Genomic DNA, 21681 nt, shown 5'->3' with positions numbered 1-21681 from the left:
GGATGCAGGAAATTGCGAATTTCCGCTCCGTCTCTCCTCGAAGAACAGTTACACGTCAATAAACTTGCACACGTGAATTTAGAGACGGTATGAGAGAATTTAAGACTACGATTTCACCGATAAGAAAATACGTACTGTGAACGAAAAGAAAAACAGTGAGGAGCCAAAGCGTGAAAAGAGAAGCAGGTATTTTTGTATTGTATAATTTATTAAAGAACCCGCCAGACAGTTTTATAAAAAAGCTTCCAAGTTCGAAGAGCAGTTGTTAAAAATGTTTTTGTAATAATGTAGCTACAGATAAAAAGGTAATTTTCGCTTTGTTACAGTCAAATTTCAACACCTTTCTTTTGTTCTCGTCACAAATGAAGAAGAACCTCTGTTTCACCTGTGTTTTTAGATTGCCCGAAAGACGACAAAACTGCCGACTATCACACTGAGCGGTAGGGTAAATTTTCAAAGGCTGCAGGTTAACAGTGCAATTTTGCAGGGCAATAAAAAAAACCCCTTCGTTTGTAAACTCATGTATGATCACGTAAAATCTGTCGTATTGTTTAGAACCTTCAAAATGTTAGAATGTGTATCATTACATTATCAATCCAGCTTCGAACTGCTTATAATCTTTTAGCCAAAGTGGCGTCGAAAAGCTAAACAGTTATGGTAATTATTTCCCCAATGAAACTGAAAAAAAAAACGTATTTTGAATTTGAAAGAACCGTCAGATCTCGCTACAATACTGAAAATGAAATGGTTTCAAATAGGTGTCTATTAAATTCTGAGTGCCTGACAACTTTTAGCATTTCCAAACGTTGGATGGAGACAGACTGTCAAGGCGGAAAAATATGTGACATATACATTTTTATCTAAAATTTTCAAGAATCTTCTAGAGGTAAAATTAGGCTTTCTTTCACAAACAAATCAGTATACTTCTTTAGCAGAAAGACGCCATAAAGCTTAACAACCGCTTACGTTACGAGAATAACGGACATGTAAAAATACTTCTTCACGCCTAAAAACAATATTGTATTCGTTGTCAGTATGGAAGATAATCATTCTGTGCTATAGTTTCTACTAAGCGCTAATATATTTCGGGATAAATACTTAAGAACTTCCGAAGAAGTATAGAAACATATTCAATATAAGTTGTAAACATTTTTCCTTACCAAATGTACGGTCTGTTACAACTATACCCTCTTCTGCCCACTCGCTCCTTTTCGTTCGGGAGATCTAACAATTACAGGTAGTTTGGCAGGTAACTGTTTGTTTATTTGCCTCGGGATCAAATTGGGAATATTTCCAACTGATGTGACATCATGCGCTAACGAAAATTCCAGGTCATCCGGAGGGAACGCTTTAGTAACAGACGCGGCAATCTGATTGGTCAATAACACTTCTAATTACTTTGTTAGTGCATGTCTCCATGGCCGAAAGCAAAATACTGCGACATCAGTGACACTTTCAAAATTACCACAGAGCAGAGCGTATCACTGACTAGCCAGTGGAACAACGAACAGCAACATTTTAAACGCGCCAACTCAATTCACATCTCGTTTTCGTTCACTGTAAGGTACTTTTTATCGTTAAGTGCGTATGAAAAATTTTCACGTTTATTTTTCGTTGAAACATAGATTCTCTGGTAAGCAAAATTGAACGATTTTGTCGATTAAGCGATAGGTGAAAATGTTGATGCCATATATCGGACGCGATACGGATAAGATATAGCTCTCAGTTCAAGGATCATTAGTCACTTTGGATTGAGAAGTCCGGATTGCCGATTTCCGATCGAATCAAAGTCGCCATGAGCCACCGGAATTGGAAAATGAATTATGAAAGAATGAATCCCATTGGTCACTTGAACTAACTTGAGCCTGCCGCGATAGTATGATAACCCAGCGGTTCAATAAATATTCAATTTATACAAGGTAATGAACAGGGGTTGATTTGGCGCAGTGGATATAGCCAGCAGCTCATATCAACCCCATTTTAGGTTCATTTTAGGCGAGTCCCACACGGCATAGGACCGTTTTTTTTCCCCTTTTTCTTTTCATATTTTATTTCTCGTGTGACTTAAGCCTGATTTTCACCAGCGACGCAAGCACAAGCGCAAGCACAAACGCAAGCAATAGGGATGACCCAAGTGAAAACGAAATTCGACGCAAACACAAGCACAAGCAAAATCATCCGAACATTCCAAACTGCAGTAGGCGCGAGGTAATCTGGATCCAGTGTTTTCATTGCACAAACATAAATGTCCACGTGTGGTGAATATCCTTGTGCTTGTTTATGACTAAGTGGTATTTCGTTTTCATTTGTTGCAGCGCAAACGCAAGCACAAGAAAAAAGAAAAACTTTTATCCTTGTGCTTGCGCTTGCGCTTGTGCTTATGCCTGCGTCAAGGCCGTTTTCACGGTGAAACAAGAATTATTGTGTTTGCGCTTGTGCTTGCGTTGCTAGTGAAAACCAGGCTTAACGCAAAAGCACAAGCATGTGAAGACAGCAGAACATTAACATAAGTAGATAGGCAAGCGCAAAATAACGAAAATGCATACCAACCCTCCCGGATTGCTAAACAATATGGCGGTGTAAATGTCCGCCATATTGCTTGCGATTTTTTCGCCGAGGTCTGGGTCTAAGTAAATTATGATTGGTAAACGTCCTTGTGCTTAAGCTCGTTCTTTTGTCACCCGCGTTCTCACTAAGACATAAGCATAGCATGAATTAACGAAACAAGCTCGTAAATTCTACTTGTGCTGATGTCTATATTCGTTCTGATGTCCTAAATTATTTATGCTTATTCTTCTTGTAAGAGAATTCCTGCACTACCCGCCAACGTACAAGAACTTTCCACTTCAGTATTGTTTTTCTTTATTTCAATTAGTTGTTTTATATCTTTAGCTCATGATTAGTCAACTTATTTAACTAAAACGAGTTTATACTTGAATTATTTACAATCTCAATGTATACACTTCCTATTGTAAAGTTTTGTTCTCTATCATAACAGCCGTATCTGATATTTAACGTAACATAACAACTTCTAACTGAAATTGCGCTGTTCTACAAATGTCTATTGCATTTTGTTTGTGTTTTTTTTGTTGGTTTTTTTTTGGTACGCTAAAAATTATTATATCATGAAAATCTTTACACAACCGGTCTCACATTCCTTAGGCAAATTGAATTAAGATGTACTTCTTCAACGATCGTGGCATGCATCTTGTCCTGGATCCTTTTGCTCGTTTTTTTTTACATGTATGCATTGTCTTGTGCAACTTGCAACGGCAGATTGCAAGACAAGCTGCACTTAGCACAAAGTCGCAACACACTAGGGAACATGTCGCTGCACCGTGAAGCGGGGACAAGCCCCTGCTTATGTACACATAGGACGTATGTTGCAGGGGAAGTAGATAAGCTGATGCACACGAAGCAGATCGAGACAGAAAAATGTGTTGTAGCGGGGACAGTTTGCAAGAGCAGTGCCCACGATGCGACATTGAAACTTGAGATCATTTTGTTCCTGCTTCAAGACGCACGAACTCAAACCAGCCGGATTTCATGCAACATCTTTCGTGGACAAAATGTTGTCCCCGTAACAGAAATTTTCCGCAAGAACAGGCATGTCAAACGAGGCACACTGCCACTGCAGCATGTCCTTACACCGTGTCCCTAAGTGTGTGCCGTAAACTTGGACGTTGTTCACTTGTTAAAACCTTACCACTGAACACAGGAGCGGGGAAATTTCCGCCACCAGCTGACACCTTCAAAAACAATTTTAAAATGTGAAAGAGTTACAAAACGTTTAGTTTTCATTGCTTTTAGGAAAAGCTTAGAAAAGAAGTCTTGGCTTTTAATCTAAAAATGGTTTGACATAAGCGACTGAGAGATCGTTGTTTTTAGAAAACTAAAATAGATATTATTTATCTCCATAAGTTAGCAGCATTTTGGAAACGTTGCTGTGTTTAACTATGTCGTCTTAGCTTGCAAGTAACGGGTAATTTTTCGTTGCGTCTCACTTCAAAGGCCTAATAACTTCATGGACACTCCATTCATGTGGGAAAGCGTTCTCCGACTCAGCTTTTAGCTGCATTCTCCGGGAAGCATCACGCCACACTCATTGCAAGTAGTAGTGAGTACGAAAATAGAAGTATGACGTTTGCCAAAGTTGAGCCTGCAGTGTTTTCTAGAGTTGTTCCTTAAATTGAAAAAAAAAAAAAAAAAAAAAAAAAAACGAAGTTCCTCTGAGTAGGAAGTTTAGAAAAACGCTCACTTCCGAATGGCCTTTTAAGCCAGCTTCGATCTATCAGTGCTTTTAAGGTTCGCGGTTAACTTATCAATTCAATAGGGAACAAGTATAAGTTTTCTCCGGAACAAGGTCGATAGCAAAGTTTAGGACGTCTGGCTGTCATTCTCCTCTAGCTACTCCCTAGTTCACAAAACCATGGTCTCGAAAGTGACGTCAGTGACATGGCAGCCACGACTTGGCCCCATTTTAGATTTCTATCACGATACAACGAGAATGTTACTGAACAAAAGGCGACCGAGATTTGAACGGGGAAAATGCGCATGGGTACAAGGTTGGATGGGCAGCACATTGATAATGACTCCACGCGTACTTTGTTCATCTTGCGCGCCCTCAAATCAAAAGAATGACGCTACTTCGAAACCACTTCGATATTCACGGGTTAAATTTTAGGTACATAAGCTGTTCATTGATGATGTTAAGTCAAATATTTTGTTTCAACAGAACCCAAAGATGTCAAAAGTCAGTATCTTTACCTGTTAACTGGTAAATAATGTATCCAGCGACAAATTCTCGCGACACAGAGGAATCGTTGTTTGTCGTAAACGTGATGCTAATGCGGGCGAAACCGGTCCACGAAAGAATGAATGGGTTTCGGACACCACATAGAGGATGGACGGTGACGTCATTGTTGAATTTACACAAACGATAGACTGCAAGGGTGATACTACGTGAAAAACGTTTCGAGACACCAACACGACAAGAACCGATAAAGTAGGATCGCAACAGTGTACGGCTGTTTCGCCCTTCTTAGGGCTCGTCAGCACTGTGTAGCGATGATATGTAACGCCAGCCCAACAGCCAACGCACATAAATTGCAAAATGACCTTACTATATCAAGTTCCGTACTTTGAACTCACTTGCGCCCCGAAACACGCGTTGCCACATCACGTGTTTCGGGGCTCAAGGAGACAATGTGTCAAGATTAGTGTCTCGAAAAGCAAAAGAATAAATGTGGCTGGAGAAGGCCAGCCTAAACATTTAAACATTAAACCGCATGGCCAGTACCATGCTTAAAAACGCAGTATATCGAATCTGAAAAGACCTACGGTCAGAAAATACATAAATGAGAAACAGAAACTGTAAGGGACCGCATACGATAAACGCTGCTTTAGTTAATCGTTGTTTAATTATTACTATACTTAAAGGACCTACGTCACGGTTTGCGTATCTTGAAAAGTTTAGCCTAAATTTTTCAAGTTCGTCGTTTGTAATCCGTGTTAATCTTCTCCATCCTTAACCATCCTTGTTCCTTTATGGTGTATTATTATCTCTTTGTTGTTTTCCTATCTTAGTAAACTTTTATATTCAGGTTTCCTTTAATTAAAGGTAATATTGTACGCGGCCAAAATAACTCAAAATACCGTTTCAAAACGGGTCCGCTGCACAACCTTTTGATCGGCTGTACACAGGCTTTTGGAGGGAGCCGCTTAACTTACACGCTGATCAATGCATGTCTTATCAAACCAAGAGAAGATGAAGAGTAAGCGTGTTAATCTCATTCCAAAGGAAATCCTTCTCAAGTTATTTTTAAATCAATCTCAGTTTCTGAAATCTCAGGATGGTCTAGAAATAGCCAATCATGTCACGCAGATTTTGCTCACAAGTAAAGCCTTAGCGCTTTAACACGCATTTTCACGAAAAACATCCACGAAAAAACATCCACGAAAGCATCCACCCAACACGCGTGGTAACATTATCAGCGGGAGAACTGGGTACAATGTCTAAAAATAGCTTTAGAAGGGTTACCTTGAGAATAAGGCTTATATGGAGGATTTAACTCACTCACTCATCATGTTCTCTTGATCAAACTCATTTCCACATGAATGGTTGTTGACTAGAACATTCAAAAGGCAACTCGGGAATAGCTTTTTAAGGACCTACTACGTTTAATTTCTTCAATACTGTTTGTCATTTTATGATTCATACCTTCGGCGCGGCCTCAAGTAGAAAAGTTTGCGATGGACAATGTGCAGGATAATGTTGGGGGTACCCTGGGGATGAAAGTAGTCCACATTTTGAACTGGAGTTCAGTTTCAGCAAATGCCTGAAAAACAGGAAATAAATTTCTAGTTAGATTAGTTCTGAGTAGTCTCTTCCTCCTAACATTTTCTGGAACTGAAATAAGAAACTAAATATTGCATTTTCATAATAGGTTGCAAAAAATACCAGATCGGCACAAAAATGCAAAGTCGGTACTCATCCAGAGAATCGATGAGTATGCTGTAATCTCAGTTTTCCATCGTCGGCCATTTCTCAGCTATCAGTTAAAATTTCAGCCTTTCTCTCGATTATCAGTAATTTTTGGAGATTTCAGCTATAGTGGAATCCCAATTTCTTGAACCTCGACCGATAACTCAAACCAAAAGTTGCTTTCTTCCCTTCACTTCAACACTGTAAATCCTCGTCTACACGGGCAATTTTTATGTGGCAATTTTCATGTGACAATTCTTATTGGCTCGTGTAGATGAGGAAAATTGGCCAATTTTTATGTGACAAATATATTTGGTGAAAAGCTGGCGTCTTGGCTTTTATGTGACACATAAAAGTTGTCCCATACGAAAACTTGCTCGTGTAGACGACTCGTCATATAAAATGTGGCAAATGTGTTCGTAAGCACCGAGATTTTCGGAGGCGACTAAGCAGCCCCGCCTTGTTTCAGCGTATCTCCACTGTCCAAAGTCATTACTGGCGCATGCTGACAAATATTTGCTGTCCCATCTACACGATGTAATATATTTGTCATAAAAAAATTGTTACAGAAAAATTGCTCGTGTAGACCAGGCTAGGATATATCCCTGGGAATCTCCTAACTGATGTAATTTAGCAGGACTCAACAGAATTACTCCTTGGAATATATGATGTTCCAAAGAGGGAGGCGGCCATTCGTGGAAATCGGTTTGGACATACAACGGCATCCATTTTGCCACAACTACCTTGTGTGCGTGAGGATACTAGAAAACCCAAACAGAACATTTAACGTAATTTGCTAACATAATTTCTCATTCATTAACTGATAAGAAGCTTATGCTAAAATAAGCTTCCAACGAAGTCGTTTAACAAGAAGGTATGGACCTGAATAGAATGAACAGATTCTGAAATTCCCTAATTTTAATAATCGAGCACTGTTCGCGAGTATTAAGCAAGAGAAGATCGAGCATTCAGCAACGGCTTGTTAAAGTATCAACGAAAATATTCAGAAAATTAACACACAGCGGGGGTGTTTGGAAATGTGGTCAAACACGGTCTTTCGTGTTTGAAATATTACTTCGTCTTTTGCTGCTCCTAATATTATCAAGGAACTCTCTACAGACTGCCATAAATTTAAAACATATTTTAACGTTTCCAGCATGTCCTTGAATCATTGTTTTGTGATATTATCCAACATATAAACAGAGGGTTGAAAATTGGGTCACGGGTCACGGGTCACAGGTTATTATTGTTTTTACCAATACTGGGACAACCTTAAACCTTTACTAATACTAACCTTAAGCCTAAACACTGTCTTAGTGTAGTATTTAGGCCTAAGGTTAGCATTAGGAAGGGGTTAGGGTTGTTCCAGTATTGGTAAAACAATGACCCGTGACATGTGTTTTAGACCCACCGGTTGAATATGTTTTTATCCAGAAGTTGCATTTCTTCAGCGCTCAGTAACTTGGCGGCCTCCGTTGTTTTCGCTTTTCACTCCACGTGTTCCTGTATCGTTTAAAAACGTTCACGTGCGACACGTGATCCGTTCGTGGTCAACAAGTCAAAACGTCTGCGCACCACGTATTCCTGTATCTTTTTAAAAATGTTCACCTGCAACACGTGATCAGTTCGTGGTCACCTAGTCAAAACGTCTGGCCTGCGTATCACGTGTTCCTTTAAAAAACGTTCACGTACAGCACGTGATCCGTTCGTGTTTACCTGCTCAACACGTTCGGCCTGTGTGGCACGTGCTCCTGAATCTTTGAACTAAAGTTTACGTGCGGAAGTGATTCGTTCGTGTTCACCAGTCAAAACGTCTGACCTGCGAAGCACGTGTTTCTATATCTCCCCCTCAGCTGCCGTCTATAACTACTCTAGGTTGGCTAAGACACGTCACGCAACCAAACTTGGGGGATATCCCTGAGAATATCTGGGGAAAATATTTCTGGGACACTCAAACGGTTTCCCCAAGTTTTAAAAATAGTGCGATTCACTTCAGGAAGTTCAGGTTAGTTCAGTTATCATTCTGTTTAGCTATGATTTCCCAATAGAATGTGGAAATGTTTGCAGGATAAAAAACATGGCAGCTACGGGTATTTATTTCTGGACTTACTCTCTCCTGGATAGTTGACGGTTGCAGCTGGTTAATCTCGGATGGCTGTTCACTTGTCGCGGACTGTTGATATTTCAGCGGATATTTTCGGGGCAAATTTACTTTTGGGGGGGTCAAATTAATTTTCACAAGACTCCTTTTAGAAGCCTTGTTATCGATAAAAAGACCCACAGTTTAAAGGGTGCGTTCCTTTGGGGTGATCTGGACCAGGGTCAGTGATCAAGATCTGTCTGGATCATGGTGGTGCATCAAAAGAACCGATGAATCCATGACCAGAGTGGATTCATCGGTTCCTTAGATGCACCGCGATCCAGACAGATCTTGGATCACTGCTCCTGATCCAGATCCCCCCAAAGGAACGCTCCCTAAGTTCGACGAAATCTGCGGCCATCCCAGAGGTCTATGTTTGGCAGGCGCGCGAGTCTCACGCACATTTTTAACTGACGAAGAGGTAAGGTGATGTTACACAAGCCGATTTTTATTCCATGTTACACGAAACAACTCTTAACGAAACTTTGCTGCAGCAACGGTCAGCAACGGGGTTTGTCCTTGTAAATTCGGAAAATAAAATGTTACCGGTTTTTTAATCGCTTTCAAAACCCTACAACATGTTGCCGAAACGAAATGTTGCGTCAAAAGTCGCCCTGTGCGTCCTTTTACACGATATCGATTTTTAATCAACAGTGTTCCGTTAAACTCGGGTCTTGTAACATCACCCTTAAGCACACGCTGAGACGCCTTGAGGTAACATCTGGAAAAAACAAATCCGCGATAAACCGCTTACTTACAATTTAATCAAACCCACTTCAAGGTTCACATTACTTTTGTATCATTCCGGCATTGAAAGACAATTTCTCTTTAATTAATTATTTGGTAGACTAGGAACATAATGCAAAAAAACAAGCCCAAACCTACTATATCACAAATATAGCTTTTCAATGAAATTATTTCACAAGACAGTATACCTTAAACAGATTCTACAACAACGACGTTTAAAACAATTCCAAACGAGTAATTTGGCAAAGAACAGCCGCGGAGTGAATCAAAAACTCAGTGGCATCTATACATCGTAGGTATCGTACAGTATTTGGTATTCAGCAAGTCCTTCGGACTCAGTTTGTAGCTGGCTTCTGTGCGCTGTTCTTTGATATTATCCAGCATATATCTAGAGGGTTGAATATGTCTTCGTTCAGAAGCTGCATTTCTTCCGCGCTCAGCAACTTGGCGGCCTCCGTGAGTTTTGACTCTTTGTTAACCTCTACATCAGGAACTTGGCAATGATAACTCCAAGTGCGCAGCCTTTGCCGTCGGTTCTCAGCTTCTTCTTTGCCCTTTTCAGGAACAACTTGGTTAGCGTGCTGTTGCTGTGGTACTGTACAATCCATGCCTTCATTTTCTGAGGACGATCGACTCTTCTGCTTAAATGAATCTCCACACAGCTTTTCGCTGCTTGAAGGATACATATAGTTTTCTTCAGTGTCCATTCTTACTTGAATCGCCTTGACACAGACTTCAAATGCGTTTGATACTTAACTGAGCAAAATAGTCTGGTTCACTCGCTTTATATACGTTATTCTTAGCGCTAATTTACTGAAAAACAACCCGGATGAACCTGATCATGGTGACGTCAGATGCTAATTACTAGTGACGTAAATGACACCATGTTAATTAAGAGAACAGGCCACGTTTATTTAAACGAAATTCGATGATTTTCGCGTGGCGTCTTTTTCTTGATCACGAACAAATTATTATGAATTCCTAATTTAGCGGTCAAACCGTAACATGGTCGTTTTAATTAAGTTGGTTCGTTGAAAGAGATTGATGTACCGATGTTAGCTAGTAACATTAATTAGCGTACAGAAATTAAAAAAACAAACTTCTTACAGGTCCATTGCGCACATCCAATTAAGGCGAGAAGGAACTAATGAACTGAAATTAATCACTAATTAACTTCTCCTTCCTTTGTGATTGAATAACGTATTTTCAGTAAATGGGCAATTAGCAAAACATATCAAAAAAACATTCCGTTGTTTGGTACGTTCGTTTTAAAAGAGTTATTGTTTGTGTTCGAGAAACAAGCTAATTTTACGTACATTACACAACCTACGTTTATTACTGAAAAATTTCAATCCACTAGTAAGAGTTAGAATACAAGAATATATATTGCAGCAAGGTAACTACGTTCAGAGTCATTTTAATCGAAGTTAGGCCGGCCGCAAGAACTTATAATCTGGCGCTAATTAAAATGAAGAAAACGAGCAAAACACCAATCTCTTTCCTGGAGATTTTTATCAAGCTTGCGCAAGCTTGGTAAAACTCTCGTCTCGAAAGCAGCGTGATCGATAAAAATGAGCGGAAGTAGGACAGCAGCCAGTTGATTGAACCACGTGTATGTCAGCTGGGCATGCGCAATTGAACCGGAAGTTTTATAGTTTCACAGGTCGCTCTTATCCTTATCTTATCCTTATTGAGTCTAGTCTAAATGAACTCAGCCCCTCCATTTCTTATTTTACGGTAAATGGACAAAAATAAACCTAATGAATGTTATTTGAAGTCTCCATGACGTTTATACGTTGATGTTTTTCGGTCGGAAAAAGCATTGAAGACGAGTGGATAAGATTACTTTTCTCAGTTCGGTAGAAAACATATCTGAAGTCGGAGTGAAGGCGATCCGAACAAGAAGTGGAGACGCGATCACTACATGTATCCTTCGAGCAGCGAGAAGCTGTGCGGAAATTCTCCTTCCCGCATGAGTGGAGCGTTTTCCAAAAATGAAAGCATGGCTTATGCAGTACCGCAGCAACAGGAACCGAACCAAGTTGTTCTTGAAAAAGAAAAAGAAGAAGCTTAAAGGCAAAAGCAAAGATTTCGCACTTGGAATTACCATTGCCAAGTTCCTTATGTAGAGGTTACTAAACAGTCAAAACTCTCGGAGGCCGCCAAGTTGCTGACCGCGGAAGAAATGCAACGTCTGAACGAGGACATATTCGACTCTCTGGATATATGTTCGATAATATCAAAGAACAGCAAAATGCCAGCAGAAAATTGAGGAGACCGAGAGAAGAACTTGTTCGTCACTAGCGTTAGTTTTCTGAATTATTATCGGATTCCTAAACGTTTTTACAAACCGTCGCTGGCTAGTCGTTCTCTAAAATACTAGCAAGATTAGAAGGTTTTAAGATCATTTTTGTAAAATTGATTTAATTGGTGTGAATTATCTTGAAAATTACTTCATTAGAAGGCTATCGGTTATAATTGAGTTTTGCATTTACTTTCGCACTCCAATTCAATGACGCGGTGTGTTTTTAGTAAGAGTTTATGTACGCGGATAATTATCAAACTAATACCAATGTTGGCAATGTTCTAAATTTGTTATTTTTTTAAAAAAAATTCTGAATTCTGATTGTTTAGAGTGCAGCTTTCCTGAAACCATGGTAACAAGAGTGTAGAAAAGTGGAATTGCAAAATTGGAATACGAATGCAAATTACAATGAAAATTGCGGAAGTTACTACGAAGAAACTCGAAGACCGCCGACGGTCATCCGAAGTATTTCAACCGAAACCTTCCGAAAATAGCCGAAGATAATTACCGCGAAACTCAGAAGACCGTCAACACCAGACACATTTATGGAGTGTTAGTGTGAAGCAAGGAAAAAGCCAATTAGGCGTAAAAAATCTAAACCGCAAATAACAACGGTAATTAACTGCGCAATGTATAGGTGTTATTAACAAGTTATCACATTCAAATTCGTTCCGGAGACAGTGGACGAACGTACGGCCACTCCGTCGGGGTGCCCCTGATAATTTTCATTTTATTTTGTATGATTTTACATGTTTCACAGTAATTTGGAGTGAAAAAATACTTGTTTTTGAAGACTACAAATTTTGTAAGCCTTTGAAAAATATACTAATATATGAAAATTGTTAGTAAAATCGTTTTTATAAATATTATTGTAACTCACCGTAATGATTCGATTTAGCGCCCGGGGCGGTTATTTACTTTTGGCACCTCAAGGAAGGGCGCTTATTCGAGACAGGGCACTTATTCGAGACAAGGCCCTTACAACCGAATGTTCAAAAGAAAACTTTAATAGGGGCACTTATAAGAATGGGGGCGCTTTATGGAATAGGGGCGCTTATAAGAATGGGGGCGCTTATTGGAATAGGGGCCCTTATAAGAATGGGGGTGCTTATTGGAATAGGGGCGCTTATTAGAATGGGGGCGCTTAGTGGAATAGGGGCGCTTATTAGTAAAAACATATTCGAAGGGCGGCGCTTATTCGAAAGGGGACGCTCATTGGAAGGAGGGTGTTAAATCGAATCACTACGGTAGTTACCGTATGTATAGAGAAAACAGAAACTGTAAGGGACTGCATACGAAAAACGCTGTCAACGCAGGATCTACAAAAGATCTGATCAGCCAAAAAAAATATAATAACAAACAATAGACTGCAAGGCTGATACTACGTGATAGACGTTTCGAGACACCAACATGACAAGAACCGATAAAGCAGGATCGCAACAGTGGACAGCTGTTTCTTCCTTATGGGACTCGTCAGTCCTGTTTGTCCCCGTATGTATTGTTTAACGGTATCGCCCTCGGCAATGTTTGTAATATTGTTAGTATAAATATTACTGTAACCTAGTTACTGTATGTATTGTTCATTGCGCAAATTATCAAGGTAATTATCGCCCTTGGCAATGTTTGTAATATTGTTATTATAAACAGACTGTAACTTAGGTACTGTAAATATCGTTCATTACACGAATTGTTAATGTAATTATCGCCTTTGGTAATGGTAATTTTGGGCGGCGTTTTTATTTTTATTTATAGCTTTCTTTATTTTAGGTTAGGGTCAAGGTTAATAAAACAATTATTCCATTCGCGCTTGTTGGATATCAGATGATTATAGCCAACGCGCGCTCGTGGAATAACTGTTAAATACTCTTGTGTTGAATAATATCTTTTACTTTGTGTACATACAAGCTTCTATTTTTTAATTGTTCCTCTAGGTTGTGTTATCTGTTCGGTAAATCCCCACTTTTAATCAAGAGTCTGCATATTAGCGCAACTTGATGTATTTTAATTGTATAACCTTAGTTTGATTGTTATTATAATTTTGTTTCTAATGTTTGTTGTTTGTAATGTTGTGGTTAATTACTGCTAGAGGCATAATCAGTTTCGCATTGTATTGGTAATTGACTGGCAAACAAATTGCTAATTACGAGGTTGTTTTTCAGCGAATCCTCAAGCCACTATATAAAGCAAGTCAGTGCTTGTTTCGCGTCGATGAAGTAGAGGAAGAGGAAGAGAAGTAAACACGACATTCTGAGTGACTGACAAATTTCCAAGACTGATGGAGTATGAAAAGAACTCCATGTATCCTTCAAGCAGCGACAACCTTGGTGGAAGTTCACCTGCCCTCCTGAGTCAAGGTCCCTTGGAACTCCAGGACGAAGGCATGGATTGTACAGTACCGCAACAACAAGAAGTGAGCCAACTTGTTCCTGGCCAGAGCAAAGAAGATAGTGAAACTAAAAATCGACGGCAACGACTGCGCATTTGGAGTTACCATTGCCAAGTTCCTAATGCAGAGGTTGACAAAAAGTCAAAACTCACGGAGGCCGCCAAGTTGCTGAGCGCGGAAGAAATGCAACGACTGAACGAAGACATATTCAACCCTCTGGACATATGTTGGATAATATCAAAGAACAGTGAAATATCGGCAAAAAATTGATTCGTTGGTAATTCAAAGACATGCTGAAAACGTTAGTAACAATCAATTTTAAATTTATTTCCGTCCGTAGAGGAACAGCATAATAATGTATAAAGCAGAAAATTAAGTCGGTGATTCAAGAACGTGCTGAAAACGACAGAATTTAATTTTAATTTGTTACATTCTGTAGAGTTGTGTTTGTCAATTAAAACGTACATACATCGTTTCGTGAAACCGTTTGCAAGGGTTTGTATAAATAGAAAGCAGACTTTCCAGATCCGTTGCTTTTTTGTATATTATCTACGCAGCTAAGTGTTGTAGACGATGGCCCCCGATTTTCAGCAGATTTTCTCTCATACTGTCCACAACATCACTTTTGTGAAAAACCAATTGCTTGCTTCACTTCAGTTGAATTTTTCTCTTCTAAAGGACAGTGAGGGCGAGGTAATTATCTGTTTAAGCAACCAATAAATCGATATGTAGCGTGTTTTTCATTCTACTACAAATCCCAGACATTTTGAAACAGAAACAAATGATTTGCAAATTTCCTGGTCTGCAAACTGTTGACTGTCCATCAAACGGAAAATCGTACAAGCAAAATCGAACGGAAAGGAAATTCCGGGAGGAATTTTTCGAAATTTGAGTACACTTAGCGAGGTTTTCCTCTTTCCCGGAAATTTCGGAAACATCTTTCAATCCAATACAGTCAACCGGAAATCTGGTTCATTCTTCAGTGTAAATTTTCGGAAACTCCAACTTGAATTTTAATGAGCTCTTAATTGGTGTTAAAAATCTAATTACTATTTTACAGGCGAGCGGTGATCTAGACCAAGAGATCATAATCTCTTTTCTAGACGTATTATACTTCATGGAAAATTCAGCGGAGGATAACTACGTGTTTCTACCTAGCTACATCGTCCAGTTTTCAAAATTTGAAGTAATATATCAAACACGAGAGACAGTGTTTGATCGGGATATCCAAACACCATGGATCGAGCGAGCGCGCACACAAAGTAAATAATACGGTCTTTGATATGTTCACCTTCAATATCTATTATGCGACTGAGAAAATATCTCCATTGTGATTGGCTGAGACCAGGCCAATTCATCGTTAATTTGTAATTTGCACCGCAGTGCAATTTAACGCGTTCGCGTTCGTAATTTCTTTCAGTCATATCGTATGAAACTTCTAGCAATTACGGATTGACAATATACATAATATTTAAAAATTCTTTCAAATTGTACTCACAGGTTCATGCAATTGTGAGAGAATTCTCAAATATCACTGGTAGTGTAAATCCTGAATCACACTCATCTATGATTACCTAAAAGAACAATATATATTTTACCACAATTGCTACTAATCTCTCAATCTGATTGGCTAATTTGCCGTTGTCGATAAGAGTCCAGACAACGCTGCTCGCGTCAATGTGTCACGCAATGCCTTTTTCAGCTCGCGCTCTGAAAGAAACAGTTTCTTTGACGTTGATATTGTGGTAAAAAACGAATCGAAATGTGGTTTAGCGTGGTCTGTTCTCTTATCGACAACGATACGCGTCATCACAGTGGTCAAAATGTTGTGGACTCACGAGGCGCAGTCGAGTGAGTCCACAACACTGAGCTAGTGGCTACTGCCATTATAACTTTGCTTGGATGGTCAACGTAGCAGGGCCAAATAGATGACGCATTTGCAATAAAGAGTCCGTGCAGTCCTCAGTCAAATATTCCCCTTTTCTCTCAAGACTATGGGATCGAGTGGGTGAGCAGTGATCTCACATGATCTTGCGTGATCTCACGTGATCTCACGTGATAGCTTTCTCAGACTAACCCTGAGAAAATTACCCGTAGTTGTGAGGTGATGCCAAATTTTGCGGTCGAGCTGTTACAAAGTCTCGCCTTAAATCCGCGCCCCGCCACGGCACTGTTCGAATGGAATACCATCTTTAGACAACTACCAGGAGAGATCACGTCACTTGGTCTTTTTCTGCCACAAAATCTCCCGATGGACTTGTAGGAACAGCTGAAAAAAATAACGAGGATATAAGTGAACAGAGACTGACCAATCCGACAACTAAGCGCTGATTGGTTAAAACATTCAAGAAATCACAACGAGGCCATCTTTCGTCAGGTTTTATATTCTTGTCCAAAAATAGTTACCAGATAAAGTTTAACAAAAAAGGTACGCACCTGCATTTCATGTGATATATCTTTGGCCTTTTTTCCCTTGAAATATGTATAAATATTACATTGTACTCATATACTCATGTACTGATATAAAAACGACGATTCCTCACGGGACCAAGTCACGAGCTCTTTACAGATTTTAAAATTGCAGATGTAGAAGAAGTCCTGCCTAACGGCACCTACTGTTCAGAAAGGGGAGCAGCCACAATCCTCGTCACGGCACCCCACCCCACCCCATCCGAAGCCAAGCCAAAATCCCCACTGATTAATCTTGATTAATTATGAGCAAAATTTGTGATTTTGAAACATCTGACATGCAATGATGCTGTAAAGAGTCTTTCTCTCCGCGGATTCACCCTCCATACTCAATAGGCAAGGTAATTCAGTATGAATATTTTATTACACGACGTCTCCCCGCACCTTGCGTGACACGCGTGACAACAAACCCCTCTAAATGCCTCCGCAATGAAGAGAAAAACATCGTGTCACGGTATGACCATTATGCAAGCTATATAGCGCGCTTTACCTCACATAAATTTCCAGGAAGTCGGTGTCACAGTCAGACATTTCTCCTGAGATGTCGAAAGCATACCAGGACAATTGCAGCACGTTTGGCTCAATGTCTGTCACAAACTTTGCTTCAAAGGTGCAGTGAAGATTGTTTTTATAATTTCCTTTGTGATCCTCTTGGACCGTAATTACTTCGCCCCAGCTTAATTTTTGGCTGCAGGTAATAGATCGCACTAAGTTATTCTCGAGACAAATGGCAAGAAAAAACAAACCCGTCCTCAAAAGCATGTTCGGATTTCCCGCGCGCCGAAAAAAAAATCGCGTTTTTTCGTCCCCGAATTAGCTCGAATTGGAAGAGAAGAGTCTGGTAGCTAAAGAGCTGAAGACGACCCATCCAATATGTCGGACTGTTCCACAGAAGAGGTGATTTCCAAAGTTTCTGCTATTTTGTCCCCAGTTGGATTGGAATCGCACCCTTTCAAGGTAGGAATTATCTTAACTAGGTAAAAGTGCTTTCTAGAGAAGGTGATTTCAGTGACAGAGTCGTTATTATTCAAAATCTTGCCAGATCTTGAGAAGAACTTTCCGATGCGCTCTTTCGCCTTCTTGTGATGTAAATAGTGAAATCCTCAACCCGATTTGCAAGATGTAGTCAACTTCTCGACAGCTTCAACAGACAGAACGTTTTGAAACACAGCAACACCGCGTAGGTTAAGTACGTTGTGTGGAAAGAGCTTTGTTTTGTACAAATGTACTCTTGTTTACAGTTCATCTGATCTCATTTGTCATGTACCGGTTCAATTTAATTTTCCATTTGGGAGATAATTAGGCAACTGCTCATGTGTTCGTTAAAAATCTCTGAGCTGCCAAAATCGATTCTAATCTATGTTCAAATTTTCAATTCCATGAGCTTAATAATTGCGCTTGTCCTGCGATTACGGGGTATAAAACTATTTTGAGTTTTAATACGGACTAGATTAATAGCAGCTTGATCACTGGCATGACAGTAGTTGAGTAGCTGCGACTCAATGATATCTTCTTGCTTTGACCATTTTTTTGGAAATGGTCAGTAACAATAACAAAACCATAACAACATTTCTGAGTTTTAGAACAACTGCAGCTATTATTTTTTACAGCCTAAAAATGAGTGGTGTTTGTCAAGTTGACATGCCCTGAAAAACATTCTGGACATCTCTTATCAATTGTTTTGCCTTCCTTGTCTCCCTCTTTGTTTTTGTTGCAAATTTACACAGGCTATTTTAGGCTTACCTCTGGGCAATATCCCTTAGAGCTTAGAGCATATGTTAATTGAATGCAAGGCTTAAACAAGACATCCAAGCGTTCACATTTGGAAGCAAAATTACGACCTTAGATGCTATTGTAGAGTCTCCTTCCAATAAGTACCCTTGTCAAATGAAACAGTCCAAAATAAGAGAAATAAATATATGTATTTAAAATAAATAAATTTAGTGCCTTTTCTCAAATTATGACCCTCATAAGCATGCCGATTTGAGTCAATTGAGGAAAAGACCGATACCCCAGGGCCCCTTTAGATGAGAACACATTTCCAAGAGTTTTATTTTAACAATAAAAAACCGACTGGATTTTTCGTGAGGTCTCACAAACAATATTCTCAGATCTGCCACTTATGAAGCCCAGTCCCAAGACATTTTAAAAGTAAATAACTGAGATATAAGCTAGAAAATGCAATGTGTCCTCTGCTGATAACTCCATTTCAAGGGTCAACAAGTGACAAACCATACAAAACTTACAAATGAAGAAATAATGTGATATCACATGCTGCCATTTTGGGCCTTTCATTAGTGAAAGTACTAGTCAAGCCAACTTGTTAAAATATCAAGACAGTTTTGCTTTGGAGATCAAACTGTTTTCATGTGATTGTGATGTGTTCTTGGGTAAGACACTTTACTCTCACAGTGCCTCTCTCCACCTAGGTCAAATGGGTACTCAGCGAATTTAATGCTGGGGGTAACCCAGCGATGGACTAGCATCCCATCCAGAGGGGAGTAGAAATACTCCTAGTTGCTTCATGCTACAGAAACCGCAGATAAGTGTTGGCCTGATGGGCCACTTGGCTTGTATGCACACTTTACCTTTTATGTTTTGAAATTGTGAGGAGAAATTGATTTTGTTCATTTTCAAGGCAGTTTGAGGGGGGATATTAACAGAGAAGTCAACAAGCTATTACATAAAAATAATTAAGGTAAAAGTAAATGTAATTTACGTACTTGCGTATTGTATACTTATGAAGAGGAAAAAAATACAAAAACTAGATTAATGCTAACCTTTTCACTTGTGTTGTAAACAGATTGGTTGGTACAATGATCAACTGGTCCACAAAGCATTTGACCTACCCCACCCATATGACACTCTTGCTCTTGTCATCATAAGCACTCCCCTGATGTTTGACAATGGATTCAAGCCATTTATCAAAGAGATATCTTGTATTGGTGGCCGGGATCCGCTTGATGAATTCATGGCCCATATCTTTGCAAAAGTCAAGGCAGAATTTCCTCGGCATGAGATAGAAGCTATCCACGACTTTGAGATGCACCCCTCCAGAAGACCCAAAGTGTTAGTCCAGACAGCGGCTCATGTGGCTGGTGCCGCCTATTATTACCAACGCAGCAGTGTTTCTAATGATCCTTGGGACCAAAAAACAAAGATCTGTGGAGTCAGCGTGCATGCCAGGTATGGCGGCTGGTTTGCAATCAGGGGTGTGGTCATTTTCAAGGACATCTTGGTGCCCGACTTGCTGAAAAAAGAACCAGTGGATGTTGTACAAGGGGATGAAAAGCGAATTGAGCTTCTGGTAAAGTTCAATTTCCACTGGAAAGATTGGTCGTTTAGGGATATTGTTCCAACGGATTTAAAGTATTCTGAAGAACAGAAGAAGTACTTTGCAACATTACCAGCTGATCGCAAGGAACTTCTTGATTCTTACCGGAACAAAGTTGGTGATCCAGTGTAATGATCAACTTTTTACATCAAATTTTCAATTTTAGAAAAAATCTGAATCCTAAAAATCTGTAGTGCCTGATTTTTTTAAAAGGCAAATTTATGACACACTGACCAAGGTATATTTTATCTGTAGATATGTAATCTTAAAGATGACAAGTTATTTTGTGTTGTGTATGCAGATTGGCATATTAAAGAGCAAAGTATTACAACATAAGCCTGTTCAAGCATGTAACAGGATGTGAAAAGCCAGGCAATAGCTAATAGCTTGACATAATTATTTGAATAACACTTCAAAATGATGGATTATAGATTGCATGTATATATTTTACAGTTTGAAACCTTAGAATTGAAAGTAAGAGTATTATTATGTCACGAATGTGTTTTCTAAGCATCCTAACAAGTTTCTTTGTAACTGAACACTATTAAAGAGTCAGAGTAAATTTATTTTTGTGAACGTATTTTACTACATGTGAGGTAAATTGTGCTTTGAAACAGAAATTATAAAATTATAAATTTATAAATTATGTTGTGCTAGCCTGCATAGCTGGCACTAGGGTATAACAGGGGGAGTGGCAAGCAGAGTGGGGCGAATGCCTGGCGATACCTGAGAGCATGAATATTATGCATGTTGCAACAATCCAACTGGTTCCCTATTCATTGTTATTTGAGCATCTGCAACGCAGGCTAATGATATGCAAAAGAGTAAAGTTTAAAATGACACAACCTTGCAATGTAATAACCCAACTCTGCAGTGTACTTGTTCATTTTGCATTCATTCTTTCCTTCTAAACAGGAACACCTTAAATAATGCCAGTTTTTCAGTGCCCAATTGCTATAGATCTTTTGGTGCAAGTCTCAGATTTATACTTGTGGATGACAATATATACGGACTTCCTTAGAGAACCTTCCTTGTTAACCATTTAATTGTATCTATAACAGAATTCTCGATCATGATTAGTTCTCCACATGCCTATTTGACACATAATTGATGCACAATCTCGTGCATTCAATTACAGGTATCCGGCAGTTTTGACTTTTTGTAATTGGATACCTTTGCCATTCACATTCAACTCAATAGCAGCCTTTGTAATGTTTCCTACAGTTTTTACAACTTATTGAAAACACTGTCAACTAACCTTTTGACTCGAAGGAAGTTCTCAAAAGACTTTTTAATCTCAAAACTTGTTATTAAGTGCATCTTGTGTCATACAATTCAGGGAGAGATCATGCTTGTAATTTCAAATTGACCTTGCCCTGCATGCTTGTCTGATTTTGAAATTACTTGCCCGATTCCTTCCTGAACTGTACTCCACTCAGTCTGATTACTATATTACTAATACAATTGCATGACATAATATGTCAGTAACACTGCTTGCTTAATGCTAACATGACTTACTGATTCTACGAAGGACAACCAGATAGTTTGTTGAGAAAAATTCAGACACTTTATTAAGGTTAGCAAATAAAATTCAAGCCCAGGTCACTAACATTGTTTATTTATTACTTAAAGAAAAAATGATATTTTTCTATTTCTATTACCTGAAAATTTAGTCCTTGTAGGATAATAGGATATCAAGAGTAACAGTTACAGTATCTCTGCACTCCCACCCCCCCCCAAAAAAAATTATTTCAGTATGATGGTTCAAGATCATCAATCGCCAAGACCTGCATAGATGACAGTTCTGTTGTTCACA

At 39.2% G+C, this 21681-nt stretch overlaps 5 protein-coding genes and 1 long non-coding RNA gene across 9 annotated transcripts in view; 3 read left to right on the top strand and 3 right to left on the bottom strand.

Annotated features, from left to right (window-relative positions):
- Positions 1 to 15636, bottom strand: part of LOC110040134 (1-phosphatidylinositol 4,5-bisphosphate phosphodiesterase delta-4-like) — a 45532-nt gene extending 29896 nt beyond the window's left edge. Inside the window, exons 1-2 of one of the 4 annotated variants that reach the window (XM_089286444.1) lie at positions 15561 to 15636; positions 6221 to 6338 (exon numbers count right to left, since the gene is read on the bottom strand). In XM_089286444.1, coding sequence (XP_089142570.1) covers positions 6221 to 6338; positions 15561 to 15568 — 126 coding nt within the window. In that variant the 5' untranslated portion in view covers positions 15569 to 15636. Of the gene's footprint in view, positions 1 to 1160; positions 1268 to 3706; positions 3728 to 4767; positions 4882 to 6220; positions 6339 to 15560 lie in introns of those variants that run through there. The other 3 variants (XM_089286447.1, XM_089286449.1, XM_089286446.1) reach the window with 3 other exon arrangements.
- On the top strand, positions 37 to 6372 carry LOC149113800 (uncharacterized). Its single transcript, XR_016206347.1, has 2 exons — positions 37 to 186; positions 4736 to 6372. It is a non-coding gene; the product is annotated as an uncharacterized LOC149113800 (long non-coding RNA).
- On the bottom strand, positions 7712 to 10580 carry LOC149113799 (uncharacterized). Its single transcript, XM_089286453.1, has one exon. The coding sequence runs from the start codon at positions 10076 to 10078 to the stop codon at positions 9707 to 9709; it is 372 nt and encodes a 123-aa protein (XP_089142579.1). The 5' UTR covers positions 10079 to 10580; the 3' UTR covers positions 7712 to 9706.
- On the top strand, positions 13837 to 14567 carry LOC149113798 (uncharacterized). The gene has a single exon (XM_089287691.1). It carries the CDS (start codon positions 13952 to 13954, stop codon positions 14330 to 14332), a length of 381 nt encoding a protein of 126 aa, XP_089143817.1. The 5' UTR covers positions 13837 to 13951; the 3' UTR covers positions 14333 to 14567.
- A 1646-nt stretch (positions 15637 to 17282) lies between the features above and the next one.
- LOC110040146 (cyanocobalamin reductase / alkylcobalamin dealkylase-like) lies at positions 17283 to 20431 on the top strand. The gene is made up of 2 exons (XM_020745344.2): positions 17283 to 17488; positions 19335 to 20431. The coding sequence occupies exons 1-2, from the start codon at positions 17405 to 17407 to the stop codon at positions 19995 to 19997; spliced, it is 747 nt and encodes a 248-aa protein (XP_020601003.2). The 5' UTR covers positions 17283 to 17404; the 3' UTR covers positions 19998 to 20431.
- A 978-nt stretch (positions 20432 to 21409) lies between these two features.
- LOC110040149 (phosphoglucomutase-1-like) overlaps positions 21410 to 21681 on the bottom strand; it is a 13939-nt gene continuing 13667 nt past the window's right edge. The window contains exon 12 of the mRNA XM_089286451.1: positions 21410 to 21681. This exon is cut by the window's right edge and continues 1942 nt beyond it. The gene's annotated coding sequence lies outside the window, so the exon portion shown is untranslated.

This window comes from Orbicella faveolata, unplaced genomic scaffold (genome assembly GCF_042242905.1).
Source record: "Orbicella faveolata isolate gen_17 unplaced genomic scaffold, um_ofav_v1 contig_14, whole genome shotgun sequence".
In the NCBI taxonomy this organism is placed as follows: Eukaryota; Metazoa; Cnidaria; class Anthozoa; order Scleractinia; family Merulinidae; genus Orbicella; species Orbicella faveolata.
Note: the sequence above shows the minus strand (reverse complement) of the source record. Positions and strands in the feature narration are given on the sequence as shown.

Excerpts from the sequence above, each read along its gene's own strand:
- LOC149113798 (XM_089287691.1), top strand. The coding sequence starts at position 13,952 with ATGGAGTATGAAAAGAACTCCATGTATCCTTCAAGCAGCGACAACCTT.
- LOC149113799 (XM_089286453.1), bottom strand. The coding sequence starts at position 10,078 with ATGGACACTGAAGAAAACTATATGTATCCTTCAAGCAGCGAAAAGCTG.
- LOC110040146 (XM_020745344.2), top strand. The coding sequence starts at position 17,405 with ATGTCGGACTGTTCCACAGAAGAGGTGATTTCCAAAGTTTCTGCTATT. Across the intron at positions 17,489-19,334 it reads TGGAATCGCACCCTTTCAAG|ATTGGTTGGTACAATGATCA; the intron begins GTAGGAATTATC and ends TGTTGTAAACAG.